This window comes from Pholis gunnellus (assembly GCF_910591455.1).
Source record: "Pholis gunnellus genome assembly, chromosome: 2".
Taxonomy (NCBI): Eukaryota; Metazoa; Chordata; class Actinopteri; order Perciformes; family Pholidae; genus Pholis; species Pholis gunnellus.
Genome location: NC_136536.1, coordinates 1,609,731 through 1,627,094, shown reverse-complemented (window position 1 = coordinate 1,627,094; position 17,364 = coordinate 1,609,731). Strand labels below are relative to the sequence as shown.

The 17,364-nt window shown below is 45.1% G+C and overlaps 1 protein-coding gene across 1 annotated transcript in view; it reads right to left on the bottom strand.

Moving 5' to 3' along the window:
• Positions 1–1,740: 1,740 nt before the first annotated feature.
• LOC306713019 (neural cell adhesion molecule L1.1-like) overlaps positions 1,741–17,364 on the bottom strand; it is a gene marked incomplete at its 5' end in the record, with an annotated part of 26,488 nt that continues 10,864 nt past the window's right edge. Inside the window, 18 exons of the mRNA XM_079182535.1 lie at positions 1,741–5,258; positions 6,777–6,849; positions 7,015–7,146; positions 7,430–7,579; positions 7,689–7,802; positions 7,895–8,071; positions 8,755–8,877; positions 8,984–9,260; positions 9,794–9,900; positions 11,608–11,833; positions 11,930–12,000; positions 12,281–12,487; positions 12,874–12,975; positions 13,080–13,207; positions 13,438–13,597; positions 13,713–13,873; positions 15,391–15,502; positions 16,680–16,823. Of these exons, the coding sequence (XP_079038661.1) occupies positions 5,000–5,258; positions 6,777–6,849; positions 7,015–7,146; positions 7,430–7,579; positions 7,689–7,802; positions 7,895–8,071; positions 8,755–8,877; positions 8,984–9,260; positions 9,794–9,900; positions 11,608–11,833; positions 11,930–12,000; positions 12,281–12,487; positions 12,874–12,975; positions 13,080–13,207; positions 13,438–13,597; positions 13,713–13,873; positions 15,391–15,502; positions 16,680–16,823 (2,723 nt within the window). The 3' untranslated portion in view covers positions 1,741–4,999. The remainder of the gene's footprint in view (positions 5,259–6,776; positions 6,850–7,014; positions 7,147–7,429; positions 7,580–7,688; positions 7,803–7,894; positions 8,072–8,754; positions 8,878–8,983; positions 9,261–9,793; positions 9,901–11,607; positions 11,834–11,929; positions 12,001–12,280; positions 12,488–12,873; positions 12,976–13,079; positions 13,208–13,437; positions 13,598–13,712; positions 13,874–15,390; positions 15,503–16,679; positions 16,824–17,364) is intronic.

Here is a 17,364-nt window from a genome sequence, read left to right as displayed (position 1 = left end):
GGGTCGGTGAGGTTTTTGAGGTGGGACAGGACAAGGAGCTCAAAATACTTCATAACCACAGAGGTCAGGGCGACGGTTTGCTTGGTTTTTTGGGGGACGGGGATGATGGTGGAGGCCTTGAAGCAGGCTGGTACGTGGCATGTCTCCGGGGAGGTGTTTGAAGATGTTTGTGAACACCGGAGACAGCTTCAGGGCGGAGGGAGAGACGGAGTCTGGGCCAGCTCCTTTAGTGGGGGGTTCTGACTTTTAAACAGCTCGAGGCATGGGCCCCTGCTGAGCTGGGGGAGGGGGACCTGGTGGTCTGGAGCTGATGGATGGGGTGATGGAGTGATGGGGGGATGGGGTCGGGACTGTCCCATTGTCTTTCAAAGCAACAGTAAAACTCATTCAGCTCGTTTGCCAGGGCGGAGGTAATACATGGAGCGGGGGGGGGGGGGGGGGGCTTCAGGTCATGTCCACACTACTACGTTTCCATTTTAAAACGCATATCTTTAGCTTTCTTTACACTGAGCGTCCACACTACGCCGGAGTTTTAAAGCACAGAAAATGGATAAGTTTAAAAAGATAAGGTTGAAATGTCCGGCGTTACCTCGTAGCGTGGACGGCGTCAACGCTTAAGACACCCACGGTCGCCACTTGATTGGTTGCAGTCACGACGTGTCCTTCCCTGATTCGTCTCGCTGCTATCACGTGATGCATTTTCCAAAAGAACACAAACAGCAACAGCCTTGTTTGTCGATCGGTTAATTCAACATGGATGAACTGATTACAAGCGTTGCTGATCTTCTTGTCTTTATTATTTTGTTCTGCAAAACTATTGTGAAGTTTACAAAGAAACTGTAAACGAACAAAAGTATAAATGCTCTCCGGTAGAACGAAACCGAGAGGAAACAAGTGAGAGACGTGTGTTGACTAAATGTATTGACCCATAATCTAGTAAACTTTGATTTGTAAGTGTTCATTTAAAGTTAATTAGCTGTGTGTGTGTGTGTGTGTGAGAGAGCAGACCTGCAGCGTTGTTAAGTCTGAAAAAGTTTGAAAAATAAAACTTTATCTGAAATTTCAGAAATTTGTCTGTTTGAGTTTATAACTTCCGTTCATTGGTTGCAAAAAGCCAAAATGGCGATGACCGTAATCCTAAGATGACGACGACCAAAACGTCGAACTCGAGAACATCGGTCCAACAAACCGATGAGTGACATCACGATGACCACGCCCACTTCTTCTGTACATGTCTGTGGTTGCAACCCAACTGAAACTTCTCTCCCCCGTGTAAAGCGTGGAGGAGATTAAAGGAGGCCGGAAACTACACTGATCCTCTCAAAGATTGATGTACGAGAACACACACACACACACACACACACACACACACACACACACACACACACACACACACACACACAGAGAAGAGGAGCTACTGTTCAGGATATGCGTAGTCCATGTTTATTTATTAGTTGACAGTTTGGAGTTAGTTTGTCAGATACAGTTCAGCGCACAATGCAACAAGCAGGTACAACATCAGCACACCTCAATATTGCAGAACCCCCCCCCCCCCCCCCCCCCCCCCCGTATATGTGTGTGTGTTGAATCCCCCTCACACACACACACATGTAATCACGCCCCTTGCAGTGATACTGATTCATTCATCGTGTTGTCGTCACTGACCTGGTATTACCACGGTACCAGCTGATAATAGCACTGTTGTTATCAATAGCAGTATTGTTATTATTTATACCTACATTTTTTTTTTTCTTTTTTTTTACTACTTTTTTATGTTGTTTTATTTTCCCCCATCGTGTTTATACGTATAAAAGAAGGCTGCGACAGTTACAGACAGACAGACAAAATATAAATTATATCGCGAGTTTTGCTGCATTAAAACACGTTTTCTTACGACTGTTGAGGTTTTTTCTCCGTGTGTGAAATGAATCGAACAGCTCCATTAAAACACATCAAAGATTCTCACTATTGGTCCTTCATCACCATCATCATCATCATCATCACACTGTAGTTCATTCTGACTCAACTCCCTCATACAAACACTCACTAGAGCACCAAATGTGGATTCATCCGCCGCTGAAAATAGTCCCAAACAAAGTCTCTATTGTTCTGTGAAAAACTACAGTGAGTCACTGATGACACTGTATATTTGTTGTATTTAATCAAGAATGCGACACAGATAATTATTAGTTAGTCGAGTGTTTGTCCAGTAGGAACCGAAAGGAGCCGAGAGCCACAGACAGGAAGTCAGGAAGTATGTAGAGGCGGACTAACATGTTGTTGGGTTATTTTAAAGGGGATTTGTGGACGGTAATAATATAAAAAGCTACCGCTCTGTGTTCCGGTGTGAGTGACTCCCGTCCCTCCTTCTGCTCCACAAACAGGAGGAAACAAACTCTCAGGTCCAGAACACGGCGCGACGATCAGTCACAGCGTTCAGTCACATGGAGCAATAAAAGCTAAAGTATTAAGATCTCTATCGGGCAATCCATGTTATCTGCATCGCTAAGCGCTATAAAGGAACTCGATGAGGGGGGGGGGGGGGGTCTCGCTATGATTCTAGTCTTCTATAAATGTGTGTGTGTGTGTGTGGGGGGGGGGGGGATACAAAGGCTGCAGCAAAAAACAAACAGAGCAACACATAATACAAAAAGAAAATGACAATTTGATCTTCTTATAAAAGAAGCATTGGAAATAAAAAATGACAATCTCAAGGTTATTTACATTCAGAGAACGATACGACAGGTTCTCTATTTCTGTCAACTCCTCCTCCTCCTCCTCTTCCTCCTCATGTCCTCCTCTTCCATACGGTTTTTGCTACAAAGGACCGGCCCTCCATGTGGTTCCCATAGTCCTCCACAGTATGCATGCATCAGTGTATAAATGTGTGTGTGTGTGTGTGTGTCTTTCTGTCTGTAATCACAATTCTACGGTGGCCCGGAAAGCTCAATGCAAATGATGTGCAGGATAGTGATGAACACGTCCAGATAAGCTCATTAACAATGTGTTCTTAATGACCCGCCTGGTTAAACAAATGTTATCAAACAAGAAATAAAAAAAAGACTAAATATAAAATTGTTGCCATGGTTTGTGTTTGAAGTTAATAAACAAGTTTATGTCAACATCCGTACAGCAGGATTCACATATTATCACACATATTTGCTATGAATTGTGCAATCAGGATGTTAAAACAAAAAACAGGAACTTGTTCGCTAATCATCATGACGTGAATCTGTTTGCAGCGCTATGAGCTCTCCGGGCCACCGTAGCATCCTGGTACCTGCATATTTTAAACTTTGCTGAAGGTTGATGGAAGTGTGTGTGTGTGTGTGTGTGTGTGTGTGTGTGTGTGTGTGTGTGTGTGTGTGTGTGTGAGAGCGTAAAATGGATGATTGACAGACGGGTGGACAGGAAGAGGGAGGAGAGGAGGCTCTCTTAAGGCAACAGATCTCCCATCGCTGCAGGTTACAGAGCAGAGATGGAGAGCGTGAACAATCACACACACACACACACACACACACAGTAACAGTCTTTCAACTCTTAAAGCCAGCTGAAGGGTCTCTCAGTGCCTGGGGGGGGGGCATGCATCTTAGGTCTGGCAGCCGCGCACACAATCGACAAATAGCGAGATCGTCCCCCAGACACATGCAGCACAACACATGTTAACAACGGCGTCAACAAAGACACGTGGTGGGGTCGTTTGATGACGAAGCACAAAAAGGTGAAACATATTACTGACTGGTTTATATATACTGTATATATAAAAACTCTAAATGTGTTGATGAAAATGAAAACATGTTTGTACAAGATGAACCGGAGACATATTTGGTCAGACGAGATGAAATTTCCCTCTTTTTGTTTAATGTCTCTCTCTTCATCACATCAGCACATCGTCTTCCTCTCACTGGACTCGTGTTGCACCAGCTGTTTGTTTCGGAACAACTAACGCGGGTTCTGTCAAACGTACGAGACGTCTCAGCCGACAAAGCCAGCAGGCGACCTGTTAGTCTGGTCCGCCTGACTGACTGATGCTCTGTTTGTTGGGTTCCTGTCTGAACCACCAGAGAGCGAACAAACTAAACGAAGCGTGAAGAATCAACCAAACGCCACAAACCAGCCTCCGCAGTGACGAGGAGGGATTTCAATGATCCGTAAACTCATGTCTAACATTCATGGACTACTTTATTACCTTCATACAAACCCTGTAAATAAACACGTATGACATGTCTTATAAAGAAACAGGTTGAATATCCTGTAAACTGTTTGATTTGGCTGCAACATAAGACCTCGTGTTTCTAAAGCATTTAATAACTAATTGACCTTCTTTGTATTAATCCCCAGACATGTAAATAGTGTTTTAACTATTCTCGACAGTCATGTCTGGAAAGCTCTGACCGCCGCATGCCGGCTAAGGTACAACAATCCAGAGCGTTGCGACACACACGAGGCCTTAAACCCGAGCTTAACTGAGCCGAGTGTGGAGGAAGCTGAGGACTCGTACCGCTCACGTGGAGGCGCAAGCATTTAAAAAACACACACAAGTGATGTTCTGCGTCGCTCCGTGGTTCCACACTGCGTTCCAGTTGGTAGCGGGTTGATTCATTGTCAATTGATTCATTGTGACTCATGTTGAATCATAATACGCTGGAACTAGTTTGAATTAACTCAAACAAACTCTCATGTTTAACTGGTTTGAACTCATGAACAGCTGGTGCAACTGGATCCGGTCCTCCACCTTCGTCTGTTCTTTCTGATCTGATGTGTTTGCTTGTAGGTGTGTGTGTGTGTGTGTGTGTGTGTGTGTGTGTGTGTGTGTGTGTGTAAACTTGGAGTAGAAAAGGCGAGACATCCTGTAAACAACTGTGGAATGTATTGAGACAGTGTGTGTGTGTGTGTGTGTGTGTGTGGAGTCAGGAGTGGTCTGTCCCTTTGTGTTTGGTTGCAGGCAGCAAGTGTGTGTGTGTGTTATTTCTTGTGTAGTGTGTGTGTGTGTGTGTGTCTAGCTGGGCCGGTTGAGGATGGTCATCATGGACGGAGCGGTGGGGGGAGGCGGGGCCGCGTTGACGGGGGAGGCGGGGCCGGAGCTCTCGTGGCCGTGGGGGGCGGGCCCCTGGCCGCTGTACTGGCCGATGAAGGAGCCGTCCTCGTTGAACTGGATGTCCACGCTGTCCCCGTACTCGGCCAGAGAGTCGTCGCTGCCCATCTTGCTCTCCCCGTTCAGAGACGGCTGGCTGTTCGAGCGCTTCTCGTCCGCATCGCTGAAGGAAACAGAGAAGCACCGTAAACCCTCAAGTCCCCACAGACTACACACACACATAGTGTTTCTCTTATGAGTTTTAGGTCTAGTTTTCTAATCTAATGAGACCATCACAACACACAACAAAGAGGCACAGAGAAGTATGGAAGCCCATGCCCGCAAGCAAAAAAAAAAAAAAAAAGATCATGACGTTTTTTTTTAAATTTATTTTATTTTATTTAACCGAAAAAAAGTAAAAAAAAAAAAAAAGATCATGATGTTTTTTTTTTTATTATTTTATTTTATTTAACCGGAAAAAAGTAAAAGAAAAAAAAAAAAGATCATGATGTTTTTTTGTTTTTTTTGGGTGCGGGAATGGGCTTCCACAGAAAGTGAAACATGCGTGTTAGAGTGAACGAGGCGGTTAACTTCCTCACCTCTCCAGAGATCTGCAGACAGACCAGAATGTGAGAGTAAAAGAGGAAAGAGAGCCGGGAGAGTTAGAGCCAAAGACCAAATGAAGCGAGCAGCATTAGTGCATCACATTTCATTCCACAATAAGGTTATTAATATTTGAAGCGGTGAGATGAGGAGGAACATGTGTTAGTGAGGACGTGCATCAGAGTCCATTTCCTGTTAAAAGCAGTGAGCACTTCCCTCTCCGCTCTGTAAAGTACATTTAATGTATTTATATACAGGTTTGAGGTACTTCATTTACTACTTAATGCTTCTACGCTGTATTTAAAGTGCAACTTAAATTAACCATCATTGGGTAATATTCAGAGAGAAAAGTTAAGAATTTTATAGATTAAAGTAGTACATTAACGAAAAAAAACATTCAGAATTTCCGAGATTAAAACGCTAAATTTACGCGAATATTTTTTTGAATATTCTCTGAGATTAAAGTAATTAATTTACGAGAAAGAAACTAAATGAATGACTGCCGTTACAACGGTTTGGCACAATTTCGGACTTTATGATCTCAGAGAATATTCAAGTCTTTCCTCGTACATTTTCCTACTTTAATCTCAAAGAATATCTCCATATATTATTACTTTAACTGATACAATGAAGATTTCTTTCTTGGAATATTCGCCATATTCCTCTTTTTTTTTTACCTACAATAGCGTTAATAGCCCGTATGCTACAGCATAACATCTGCTCTTTAAATCACATGCCCCGTGTTCTCTTTTCATAAAAACATCTGAAGCCAAAGAACAGACATTTTAGTTTTTCATACATTTGTAGTTGAGGCTTCATGACAGCGCCCCCTATCTGTGCACACATTCACCGGAACACCGTTATAGTTCTCCGTCTACGTTCATCACGAACGCGTTTCAATGCATCCAATCAAATCAGCGGCCTGAAGACAGAACAGCTGAAGCGTTCAACTCTTTAAAGCGTCAGCTTTACAATGTGCAATAGACTCAACTGATGTTACACGATGATGTGATGATGTGATGATGTGATGATGCGTTAATGATGACGTGTTTCTGGCATCCTCATCAGGGAAAGACTCGGAGAGAGAGGCTGAACCCACCTGTACTCTCCAAAGGTCTCGTCTTTCATGGGCCGAGCTTCAGAGTCCACCTCCTTGTCTTCTTTGTCCTTCACTGTGGGGAAAATAAGAAACCCTCAACATCAAACAGACGACAGAGGGAAGTCTGAAGGTGCCCGTGTGTGTGTGTGTGTGTGTGTGTGTGTGTGTGTGTGTGTGTGTGTGTGTGTGTGTGTGTGTGTGTGATTAGCCGCTTGTGTGAGTGTGTTGTCCGTCCCACCTGCGTATTTGCCGCCCTTGCTGCGCTTGATGAGGCAGAGGATGAGCAGGATCAGCACCAGCAGCAGGATGGCGCTGATGAGTCCTATCAACCAGCCTTTGGCGGCGAACCCACCGGGCATCACCGACGGCACTGAGAGAGAGAGAGAGAGAGAGAGAGAGAGAGAGAGAGAGAGAGAGAGAGATCAATAAGTTAAAGGTTCAGTGTGTCGGATCTGGCGGCGTCTAGTGGTGAGGCTGCAGATTGCAACCGACTGCCGACTGAAACTTCTCCGCGTGACGTAAAGCGAGAAGAAGAACTACGGTTTGATAAACCTCAGGCATGTTTATTAACAACTGGCTGTTAATCGTCTAAATCGACCTTCCGACTAAATCACAAGAATATCGTGCGATTGTGCACGCTTCCGCACAAATACCTGGTCCGATGGTCTGCGTCATGTTTTCCCACTGAGTGTCGTTCCCGTGTTTGATCATGAGGTGGTACTGAGATCCGGGCTGGAGGCCCGTCAGCGAATAGAAACCCTGCGTGGAGTTCACCACCTCCGAGTCCATCCACTCGCACCCGGCTGTGGCACAAACACACAAACATGCACAGCAACGTCGTAGATTAGTGAACGTTTCCTCACTCTCTAACAGTAAACGCTGCTCCCTCTCCTCCCTCCACCCTTCTCTTACGACTCTTCCTGAGGTAGCGGATGACGAAGCCGTGGTTCCTGTCTCGCTCTCCGGGCACCCAGCTCAGGTTGAGCGACGTGTTGCTGGAAACTATGCTGACGTGGGACGGAGGAACTGCAAGGACACAAAAAAAAAACAGGAACAAGGGATTGAATAAAAAAGTTCAGAATACAGTTTGACATAGATGAGAAGGAGAGCAGTTTCACCTCCTTCCAGCAGGGTGGCGCCGCTCCGCTGGATAGAGGGTCCGTATCCGGCGGCGGTGTAGGCGATCACGTGGAAGTTGTAATGGCTGCTGGGGTCCAGAGAGTCCAACTCAAAGTGAGTCACGCTGGGGTCGATGATGGTCTCCATCTTCCACAGGCTGTCTTTGCTCTCCACCTCTGCAGGTAAAAAACACAAACCAGAGAGTTTCATCAGCAGAGGAGGAAAGGAGCACGGATTCAGGCGGGGGGAGCGAAATAGAAGATGGAAGGGTGTTAATAAGCTTCAGGATACAAATAAAAGATAACTGCATTTCATAACTGTTGCAGGAAAAAAAAGACGGAGCTGGATTACCAATACATTAGGTAAAAATGGGGATTATTAGCAGATCACAATTTTAAAGGAGCAGTGTGTAGGATATAGTGACATCTAGTGGTGAGGCTGCAGATTGCAACCAGCGGAACACCCTTTGCTCAACGCTCTCTTTCCGTGTCGGTGAGCTACGGTAACATAACAAGAGTCTCTCTCTGGAGTCAGTGTTTGGTTTGTCCGCTCTGGGCTGCTGTAGAAACCTGTTACGTTACTTAACAAGATACAAGCTGAGAGTCAACATTTAGTTTGGTTTTATATGGGACACAGACAGCGCTCTCCTGGCCTCCAGCCGACGCTCTGTGGACTTTCTGGCTTGTTATACTCGTTCTTAAACCGAGTAACTTTCAGTAACGGTCGCTCGATAAACTCCGTCACTTGCTCTGACTGAATGCAAAAAACATTGTCACTCAACGTGTCCTATTGCAGAAACACAAGATGACGTTGTGTTTCCTGGCGACTGGGCTGAAAATAACAGAATCAAAGCTCTCACCCTGTTGGAACTGGACCCTGTATCCCAGCAGGATGCCATTGGTTTCATCTGGAGGGGTCCAGTAGAGGATCAGGGACTTCTCTGAGGGACTCTCAAACCTCAACGATGCCGGAGGACCAGGCGCTAAAGACACACACACACACACACACACACACACACACACACACAGTTATATATTCAGAACATCTCTCGTTGTCACCACCTGAAGCGGCTCTTCCTCTAGACTCACCTCCCTCCGGGGTGCTGAAGTGGTGCGTTGGGGAGTGCGGACTCTCCCCTTTGCTGTTGAAGACGGTGACGGACAGCTCGTACCGCGTGTACAGCTGCAGCCCCGTCACCTCCTCGGAGGTCTTCGTGCCGTTGACCACCACCACCTCCAGCTTCCTCTCCGTCTCTCTCTCCTTCCCTCGCTCCAGCAGCTTGCCCTCTTTCTGTTTCTCCCCGTGCAGTTTTCCGAGAGACCTCCGGACCCGACCGCCGCGCGGACCCAACCTCCTGATGTAGATCTGACACGGAGGCAGAAAAAATAAGCTAACGACGGAGCTAACGACGGAGCTAACGACGGAGGCATCAGGCTGCCCGGAAGGTTTTAGCTGAATAATCCTTCTTCTCTTTGCTCCATTAAAAACTGCAGCTTCCTCATTTGTCCTAAAAGATTCTACGCTTTCTTTGACTTTTCTAGAAAAGTGGCCAAAAAGTGATCAGTTCTTCTTTGGCTCGCCACCAAATGATCAATTCTGTTCATTTTATTCTGTTCTTTTTTACACGATATATTTTAATATATAAATATATATATATATGTATATATATATATATATACATTGTTAATGATAATACAGATAATTTATCTATATTTTAAAATATCTGTTTTGTCTGTTTTTCTTTGTTTTTTAAGTTGAGGAGTCTCTTGACTAACATTTCTTATGTTTCATGCAGTCTTATATGTGTGCAAATTAAAATAAATAGTAACATATTTTGGTGTTCATCATTTCGTCACCGTGAGTCGACGTAGAGCACCAGCTGCTGTGATAACTGGTACCTTGTATCCCTGCAGCAGACCGCGGACGTTCCGGGCTTCGTTCCACTGGACTCTGATGGTGCTGTTCATCACGACTGTGGAGACGCCAGTGGGAGCTTCCTCCGGCTCTGAGAGAGAGAGACAGAGACAGAGAGAGAGAGAGAGAGAGAGAGAGAGAGAGACAGAGAGAGAGAGAGAGAGAGAAAGAGAGAGAGAGAGAGAGAGAGAGAGAGAGAGAGAGAGAGAAGGGGAGATATTAATGTCAGAATAAACATAGAGTATTCAACAAAATAAAATCTTTCTCTAAATTAAGGATCATTTGTTGTTTTCTGTGAGATCCTTTTGAAATGAAATCATGCTGAACCGTCACTGGACGAATCCGACGCGTTGGACCTGAAGGATTTTAAAGCAGAGCTGTGAACTCAGAAGAGTCCAGATCTCCTCCAGGTGAGACAGACCACCTGTAATGTTTGAATGAACACCAAACATATCCAGCAGGACGAGAGGTCCGCCGCGGACAGACACGGGGGTGCACGCACTCACGCTCTCACGCACTCACGCACTCACGCTCTCACGCACTCACGCACTCACGCTCTCACGCACTCACGCACTCACGCTCTCACGCACTCACGCTCTCACGCTCTCACGCACTCACACACGCGTGACCCGATCTCATGATCCTCGGCGGAGGAAATGTTCGGTGAATGAGTTAAATGTGTTAAAGAGGCGTTAACTCAAAGGCCACCAGCAGGTGGTGCACTCCCAACAACTACTGTTAAAGAGAGCTGCATGCTGGACGGACTTCCTGCTGATTCTCTATCGCAGTACAACAACAACAACAACAACAACAACAACAACAACAACAACAACAACACGGTAAACAAAGACACGTGTACCCCCAACCAGACAGGCCTGGTGCTCCCTCTCAGGCGACACCTGAAGCGATTCCCGTTGAGTTCTAGGTTTTTCGTTTCTAGGTTTTTGGCTCCTTGTTCGAGTTCTTTTGAGGTTTTTCACGTTCAGTAGTTTTTAGGTTTAAGTCGTTTCATATTTCTAGTTAAAGATCTCGGCCCTCGTCTAAATTTACAACAACAGGTTTTTTCACAGCTTCTTATATTTGTTGTTGGTTTTGTGTTTAAATCTCGTCATGTTTACGGGGCCTCCCAGCAGAAGCACGTCTCTGGCTCGTATAACCGGCGTGACGTGAACATCTGGACCTCTCGGTGATAAACGCACCAAACTGAGGCTGAGGTTCTGCTCCACCACCGAGGCTCTCGACTCTCGACCTGAGAGCAGCGAACAAGCTGCTCAGCAGAACGCCTGTCTGTTATTTCCTACCACAAACAAGATGGCGTCATGTTGACGAGTCGCCCGACTCTTTGTCTCTTTGTCTCTTTGTCTCTTCTTTCACTGGATTTGACATTTTTGCAGAACAAGTCTGGACGTGATGTGAAGACCTTTTATTGGGAGATCATTTCAGACTCTTTCTGTATAAAACAGGGTCTTGACCTCTTTCATGAGGGATGTAATTACAGAGAACCTCTATTCATCGTTTACAACAGACACACGTTCCTCCAGTGAGACGTTTAGTCTGAAGGACTTTCTTTCTCTATATTGTCGTAGATCTACATTTTTGAAATTGGCGATGACTGCTGGGTAAAGAATCCTGCCAGCAGTGTTGTAGTTAGTTGTGTGTGATTCCTGTTGTTGATGAGTTCATCTTATGGAAGCATGGAGAGGTTAGTGAGGACTCAATAAACCAGGGGATTGAGTTCTGACCACACACACACACACACACACACACACACACACACACACACTGGGTTCAGGCGTACCTTCCTCCCCCGAGTGTCCGACCTTTGGCTCCGGCGGCGGTCCCTCCCCGAGCGAGTTCACCGCCTGGACTTTGACTTCGAACGGCTCGTAGGTCCCCGTGTCGTTCACCAGGAAGGGCGGAGCCTGAGCGTCGCCGTGGTTCCAGCGGACGTCCGGCCCTTCGGCCTTCCGCCAAAACACCTTGTACAGGAAGCCCTGGCCGTGATGGGAGCGCTTGTCCATCTCCTGCAAAAAGACACACGGATGAGACGATGAGACGGATTCAGATGAAACCTCGGGAGCTCGCTTTACACCGCGATGTGTTCAGGCTGAAGTTCTCACCTCCCACGTGATGATCAGAGTCTTTGGGTCGGTGGACTCGCTGCGCACGCCGCCGGGGCTCATCGCAGGAACTGAGGGAGGAGACAAAGAGAACACAGAGTTCAGCCTGAAACAGTCTCTGGGGTTGAGGGTTTAAGGCCTGAGGGAGGATCAGGCCAAGAAAGCGAAAGAGCGTAACGCCCGACATGTTGGATTATTCCTTTAACGACGATCTCAAGAGAAAGAGATTCATGAGGGAATAAAACCTTCTGACCAAAACCGCTTCAAATGAAAAACTGATCCAAACTTCACAGACGTCACGGGGACGGCGTCCCCCCCCCCCCCCCCCCCCCCCCCCCGCTCGCCGCTTACCGGCCGGCGGCGTGCTGTAGTGGTCCGAGGGCTTGCTGGGGTCGCTGAGGCCGATGTCGTTGGCGGCGATGACCCTGAAGCGGTAGGTGCAGTACGGGTCGAGGCTCAGCTCCACGTGGTTGAAGTCTCCGGGAACGCTCTTCATCTTCCCCCAGCTCCACCGCTCCTCCTCGCTGTGCTGCTCCTCCCTGACCTCCACGATGAACTCTGAGGACACGGACACCAGGACGTCAACGCTACTTCCTGTTAAGGGTCGGCACACTTGTGTACTTCTACTAGTGTATCATTATGGAGTTTATACATGCTAATTATTACTAATAATGAAAGGACTTCTTTGCAGCAGAACAATTGTATTTCATACATACTAATAAGGATAAGGATGTTTATTGTCATCGTAAAAACATGACTCATCGGTCAGTTCAGCAGCAACAAATGTGTAAAAACATAAAGACAAGACATGAAATAAATTTATACAATCAGTGTTTGCTTGTGTGTTGCACATTCATGTATCTGAACATCGTTGTTTCCTGGACTACGGGTACTTTGTGGTGGGGCTGTTGTGTGTGTGTGTGTGTGTGTGTGTGTGTGTTCACCTGTGGTGGGGCTGTTGTGTGAGTGTCCTGGGATCCAGCTCAGAGTGAGGCTGCGGTCTTCAATATCAGACAGAGACAGATCTTTGGGAGGGTCCGGTCGAGCTGAGGGTCCGACACAAAACTGTTAGCGAGTGGAAACCACACAAGCACACGCACACACACACACACACACGCACACACACACACACACAGTGAGAGTGACATACCTACGACAGTGATGGAGCCGCTGGCCTTCACGTGGTCCAGGTCAGTGAAGACCTCACAGGAATAAGACGCGCTGTCGTCTGATTGGATGTCCGACACTTTCAAGGTGCCATTCTCAAAGAACGTGTACCTACACACACACACGCGCGCACACACACACACACACACACACACACACACACACACACACACACACACACACACACACACACACACACACACACACACACACACACACACACACACACACATTTTAACACCTTGTTAGAATATAAAAAGGATGTTTTTTAAAGCAAAAATCAAGCCTTTTTGTTCATCACTGGGGCATCACAGCCTGATGCGTCTCCGTGTGCGACCTACTTGTCATCCGGGGACGACTCCTGCAGCTTGTGTCCGTCTCTCCTCCACACGATCTGGTACTTGAGCAGCTGACGGTCTTTGTAGAAGCGACAGTCCAGCAGAGCGCTGGTCCCTCTGAGCACACGCACGTCCTGCGGACCCGTCAGCATCGCGGTCCGATCTGACGGAGAGAAAACACCGCAGTCAGCACCGGGTCACCGGCACGATGATGATGCTGAGCTCCTGTTGTCGTGTGCACATCTGTGGGACTGTTATGCAGTATGTATCAGACTCACTGTAGACCTCCAGGTGAGCGGTGACGGAGATGTTGGTGTGTTTGATGGAGCAGGTGTACTCTCCGCTGTCTTCGTGGTCGGCGCTAGACAGCGCGATGGACCCGTTGGTCAGCAGGGCGACGCGAGGGTCCGACAGCAGAGGAGGCCGGTCCTCACCCTCCCTGCAGAGAGGACACAGATCGATCGTCACGGGCGTTAATCAGAGAGGCTTTTTAATTCCAACATTAGACACGAATACCAGCAGCACCAGCAGTAAAACCCAGGAACGCGATCAATAGGAGTGTGTTTCCTGGCTCATCAGTGGATGATAGACGGAGGACCATCAATAAATGATGTGCCGGAGAGAGAGAAGAGAGAGGAGAGAGAGGAGAGAGGAGAGAGAGAGGAGAGAGGAGAGAGAGGAGAGAGAGGAGAGAGAGGAGAGAGGAGAGAGAGGAGAGAGAGAGGAGAGAGGAGAGAGAGAGGAGAGAGGAGAGAGAGGAGAGAGGAGAGAGGAGAGAGGAGAGAGGAGAGAGAGGAGAGAGGAGAGAGAGGAGAGAGAGGAGCAAGGTCACTCTGAGAGGAGTATAAATGTTTAAGGCCCGTAAAACAACCTCTCACCTGGAAGAAGCATTCTTTGCATGATGTATAATGCAAATCTTTTTATCTTAAAGAAATCTTTCACACTATCACTTAACATTTTATTTATTAATTCAACACTTAAATCATGTTTTATCTTGTTATGTTATCGTCTACATGTTGTTTCAAAGCCTTTAAGATTCAAAAATGTCTGTTAAACTAAATATATTTCCTGTAGTTTTTAATTTTTTGTGCCTAAAATCAGTCACAATTGATGAGATTCAGTGAAAGAAATATCAGAATTTTCCATAAAAAACAAAATGTGTAAAATGTGTGTCATCTAAAAATATAATAATAATAATCTCCTGAAATCCAGAAATGTTGCAGAGGACCTACGTGTCCTTTCATATATGAGTTCGACTACAAAAGGAAGTTGCAAACAAGCCGAAAGTTGTCAATTAAATTACAGAAGTTTAGAATCTCTTCATAAAAACACAGCGTGGAAGCAGAAGCCCGTCCTGCAGCAGTGTGTTCATGCAGCCACACGAGGGCGCTGCTCCCATGATTACATACCTGAGGCTGATCTGTTTAGTCTGATCACTTCAGAAAGGTTTAGAGGTTTTTAAAAACATTTCATCTTTCATCTTAAAGGGTTAGAATGCTGTTAGTCTGTCTTTTGTCTTTAAAGATGCAACAATTACCGTTAAGTTAAATTAAATTACAAGTAAAAGTACTGCAGTCAAAACCTTACAGAAGTAAAAGTACGTGAGTATTATCAGGGCGATGCAGTTGAAGTGCTTAAACTTTTAACTGGTTCTGAAACAGCCTCAGTTTAATCCCGATGCCTCTTCATGACCGTAATAAGTAAAAGAGACCAACATTTAGAATATCTATATTTCTTATGTAGTTATAAAAGAGACATTTTTGCTAATAGTTTAGCTTAGCCTTCTGCTATCTTCCTCAGCCATCACGGCTGCTGCACCACAGCAGGCTAAACTGTTAGAGAGATGGAGAGATGGCCAGCTGTTAGCTGTTAGCTGTTAGTTGTTTGCAGGTGGTTTACAGTAGAAGCTCTCAGACAACCACTTTGGAGTTTAATCATTGTGTGCATGTGTCTCACCATGTGACGTGTGGTCGAGGCGAGCCGAAGGATTCGCAGTGCAGCATGATGTCTCCGCCCTCAGTGACTCTGTACACCACCCCGTCAGAGGACAGGATCTGAGGAGGGAGCTCTGAGAGACACATAAAGGACACATTATGAGGACGGATGTCCTCCAACAGGCTGAGAGGAACGTGAGCACAAACGTACCAACGACGGGGTAGGTGTCGGGGAGGATGGAGCCGTGTTTAAGTAAGTAAGTAAGTAAGTAAGTAAGTATGTAAGTAGGAAGGTAAGTAAGTAAGTAAGTAAGTAAGTATTAAAGTAAGTAAGTAAGTAAGTAAGTAAGTAAGTAAGTATGTAAGAAAGTAAGTAAGTAAGTATGTAAGTATGTAAGAAAGTAAGTAAGTAAGTAAGTAAGTAAGTAAGTAAGGATTAAAGTAAGTAAGTAAGTAAGTAAGTATGTAAGTATGTAAGTATGTAAGTAAGTAAGTAAGTAAGTAAGTATGTAAGAAAGTAAGTAAGTAAGTATGTAAGAAAGTAAGTAAGTAAGTATGTAAGTATGTAAGAAAGTAAGTAAGTAAGAAAGTAAGAAAGTAAGTAAGTATGTAAGTATGTAAGAAAGTAAGTAAGTAAGTAAGTAAGTAAGTAAGAAAGTAAGTAAGTAAGTAAGTAAGTAAGTATGTATGTAAGAAAGTAAGTAAGTAAGTAAGTAAGTAAGTAAGGATTAAAGTAAGCAAGTAAGTAAGTAAGTATGTAAGAAAGTAAGTAAGTAAGTATGTAAGTATGTAAGAAAGTAAGTAAGTAAGTAAGTAAGAAAGTAAGAAAGTAAGTAAGTAAGTAAGTATGTAAGAAAGTAAGTAAGTAAGTAAGTATGTATGTAAGAAAGTAAGTAAGTAGGTAGGAAGGTAAGTAAGCAAGAAAGAAAGTAAGTAAGTATTAAAGTAAGTAAGTAAGTAAGTATGTAAGTAAGTAAGTAAGTAAGTAAGTAAGTAAGCAAGCAAGCAAGTAAGTATGTAAGTAAGTAAGTATTAAAGTAAGTAAGTAAGTATGTAAGTAAGTAAGTAAGTAAGTAAGTAAGTAAGCAAGCAAGCAAGTAAGTATGTAAGTAAGTAAGTATTAAAGTAAGCAAGTAAGTATGTAAGTAAGTAAGTATTAAAGTAAGTAAGTAAGTATGTAAGTAAGTAAGTAAGCGAGCAAGTATTTAAGTAAGTATGTAAGTAAGAAAGTAAGTAAGAAAGTAAGTAAGTAAGTAAAGTGTTTTACACGTAAAAAACCTTTCACTGAGAGGAGCGTGAGCGTGAACGTACCGACGACGTAGAGGTAGGTGTTGAGGAGGATGGAGCCGTGTTTGTTGGTGGCCTCACACTGATACACGGCGGTGTCGGCAAACTCGACGTCCCTCAGTATCAACACCCCCCCCGACACGCTCCGCCGAGAATCCTCATCCACCTCTACACAGTGAGGGGGGAAGAGGTTAAAGACAGGACAGGACAATCTGAAACAACACTGAGAGTTTGTCAAACAGAAACTCTTTACAGGCTGAACACAATGAAATGTTTGAGCAGGAAGATGAAGCCAATAGACGAAGCAGCAGCTGTCACACACCCGGCTCAGTTCAACAGCTGGGCTCATTCTGGATTTAGTGCAGGAAGAAGTCCGTTCACAAGAAGTCTGATTTTGTATTCGCTCTTTAGATATTTAATCAATTTCACGTTAAGAGGAGCCCCTCATTCATAATCATCCCTCGAGATCAAGAAAGAAAACCCAGACATAAAGTAAGAGAGGAGGAAATGAAGTAGGAAAGGAAGAACGTAAGAAAGAAAATAAAGAAGAAGACAGAAATAGAGTAGGAAAGGAAGTAAGGAAGTAAGTGAGAAAGTAGGAAGGTTAGTATCTATCTATCCATTCATTATTGATTTCATTTCCCTTACTTTGTTCGCTCCTTTCTTCCTTCCTCATCCCTTTCTTTCTTTCTGTCTTCATCTTTCTTCT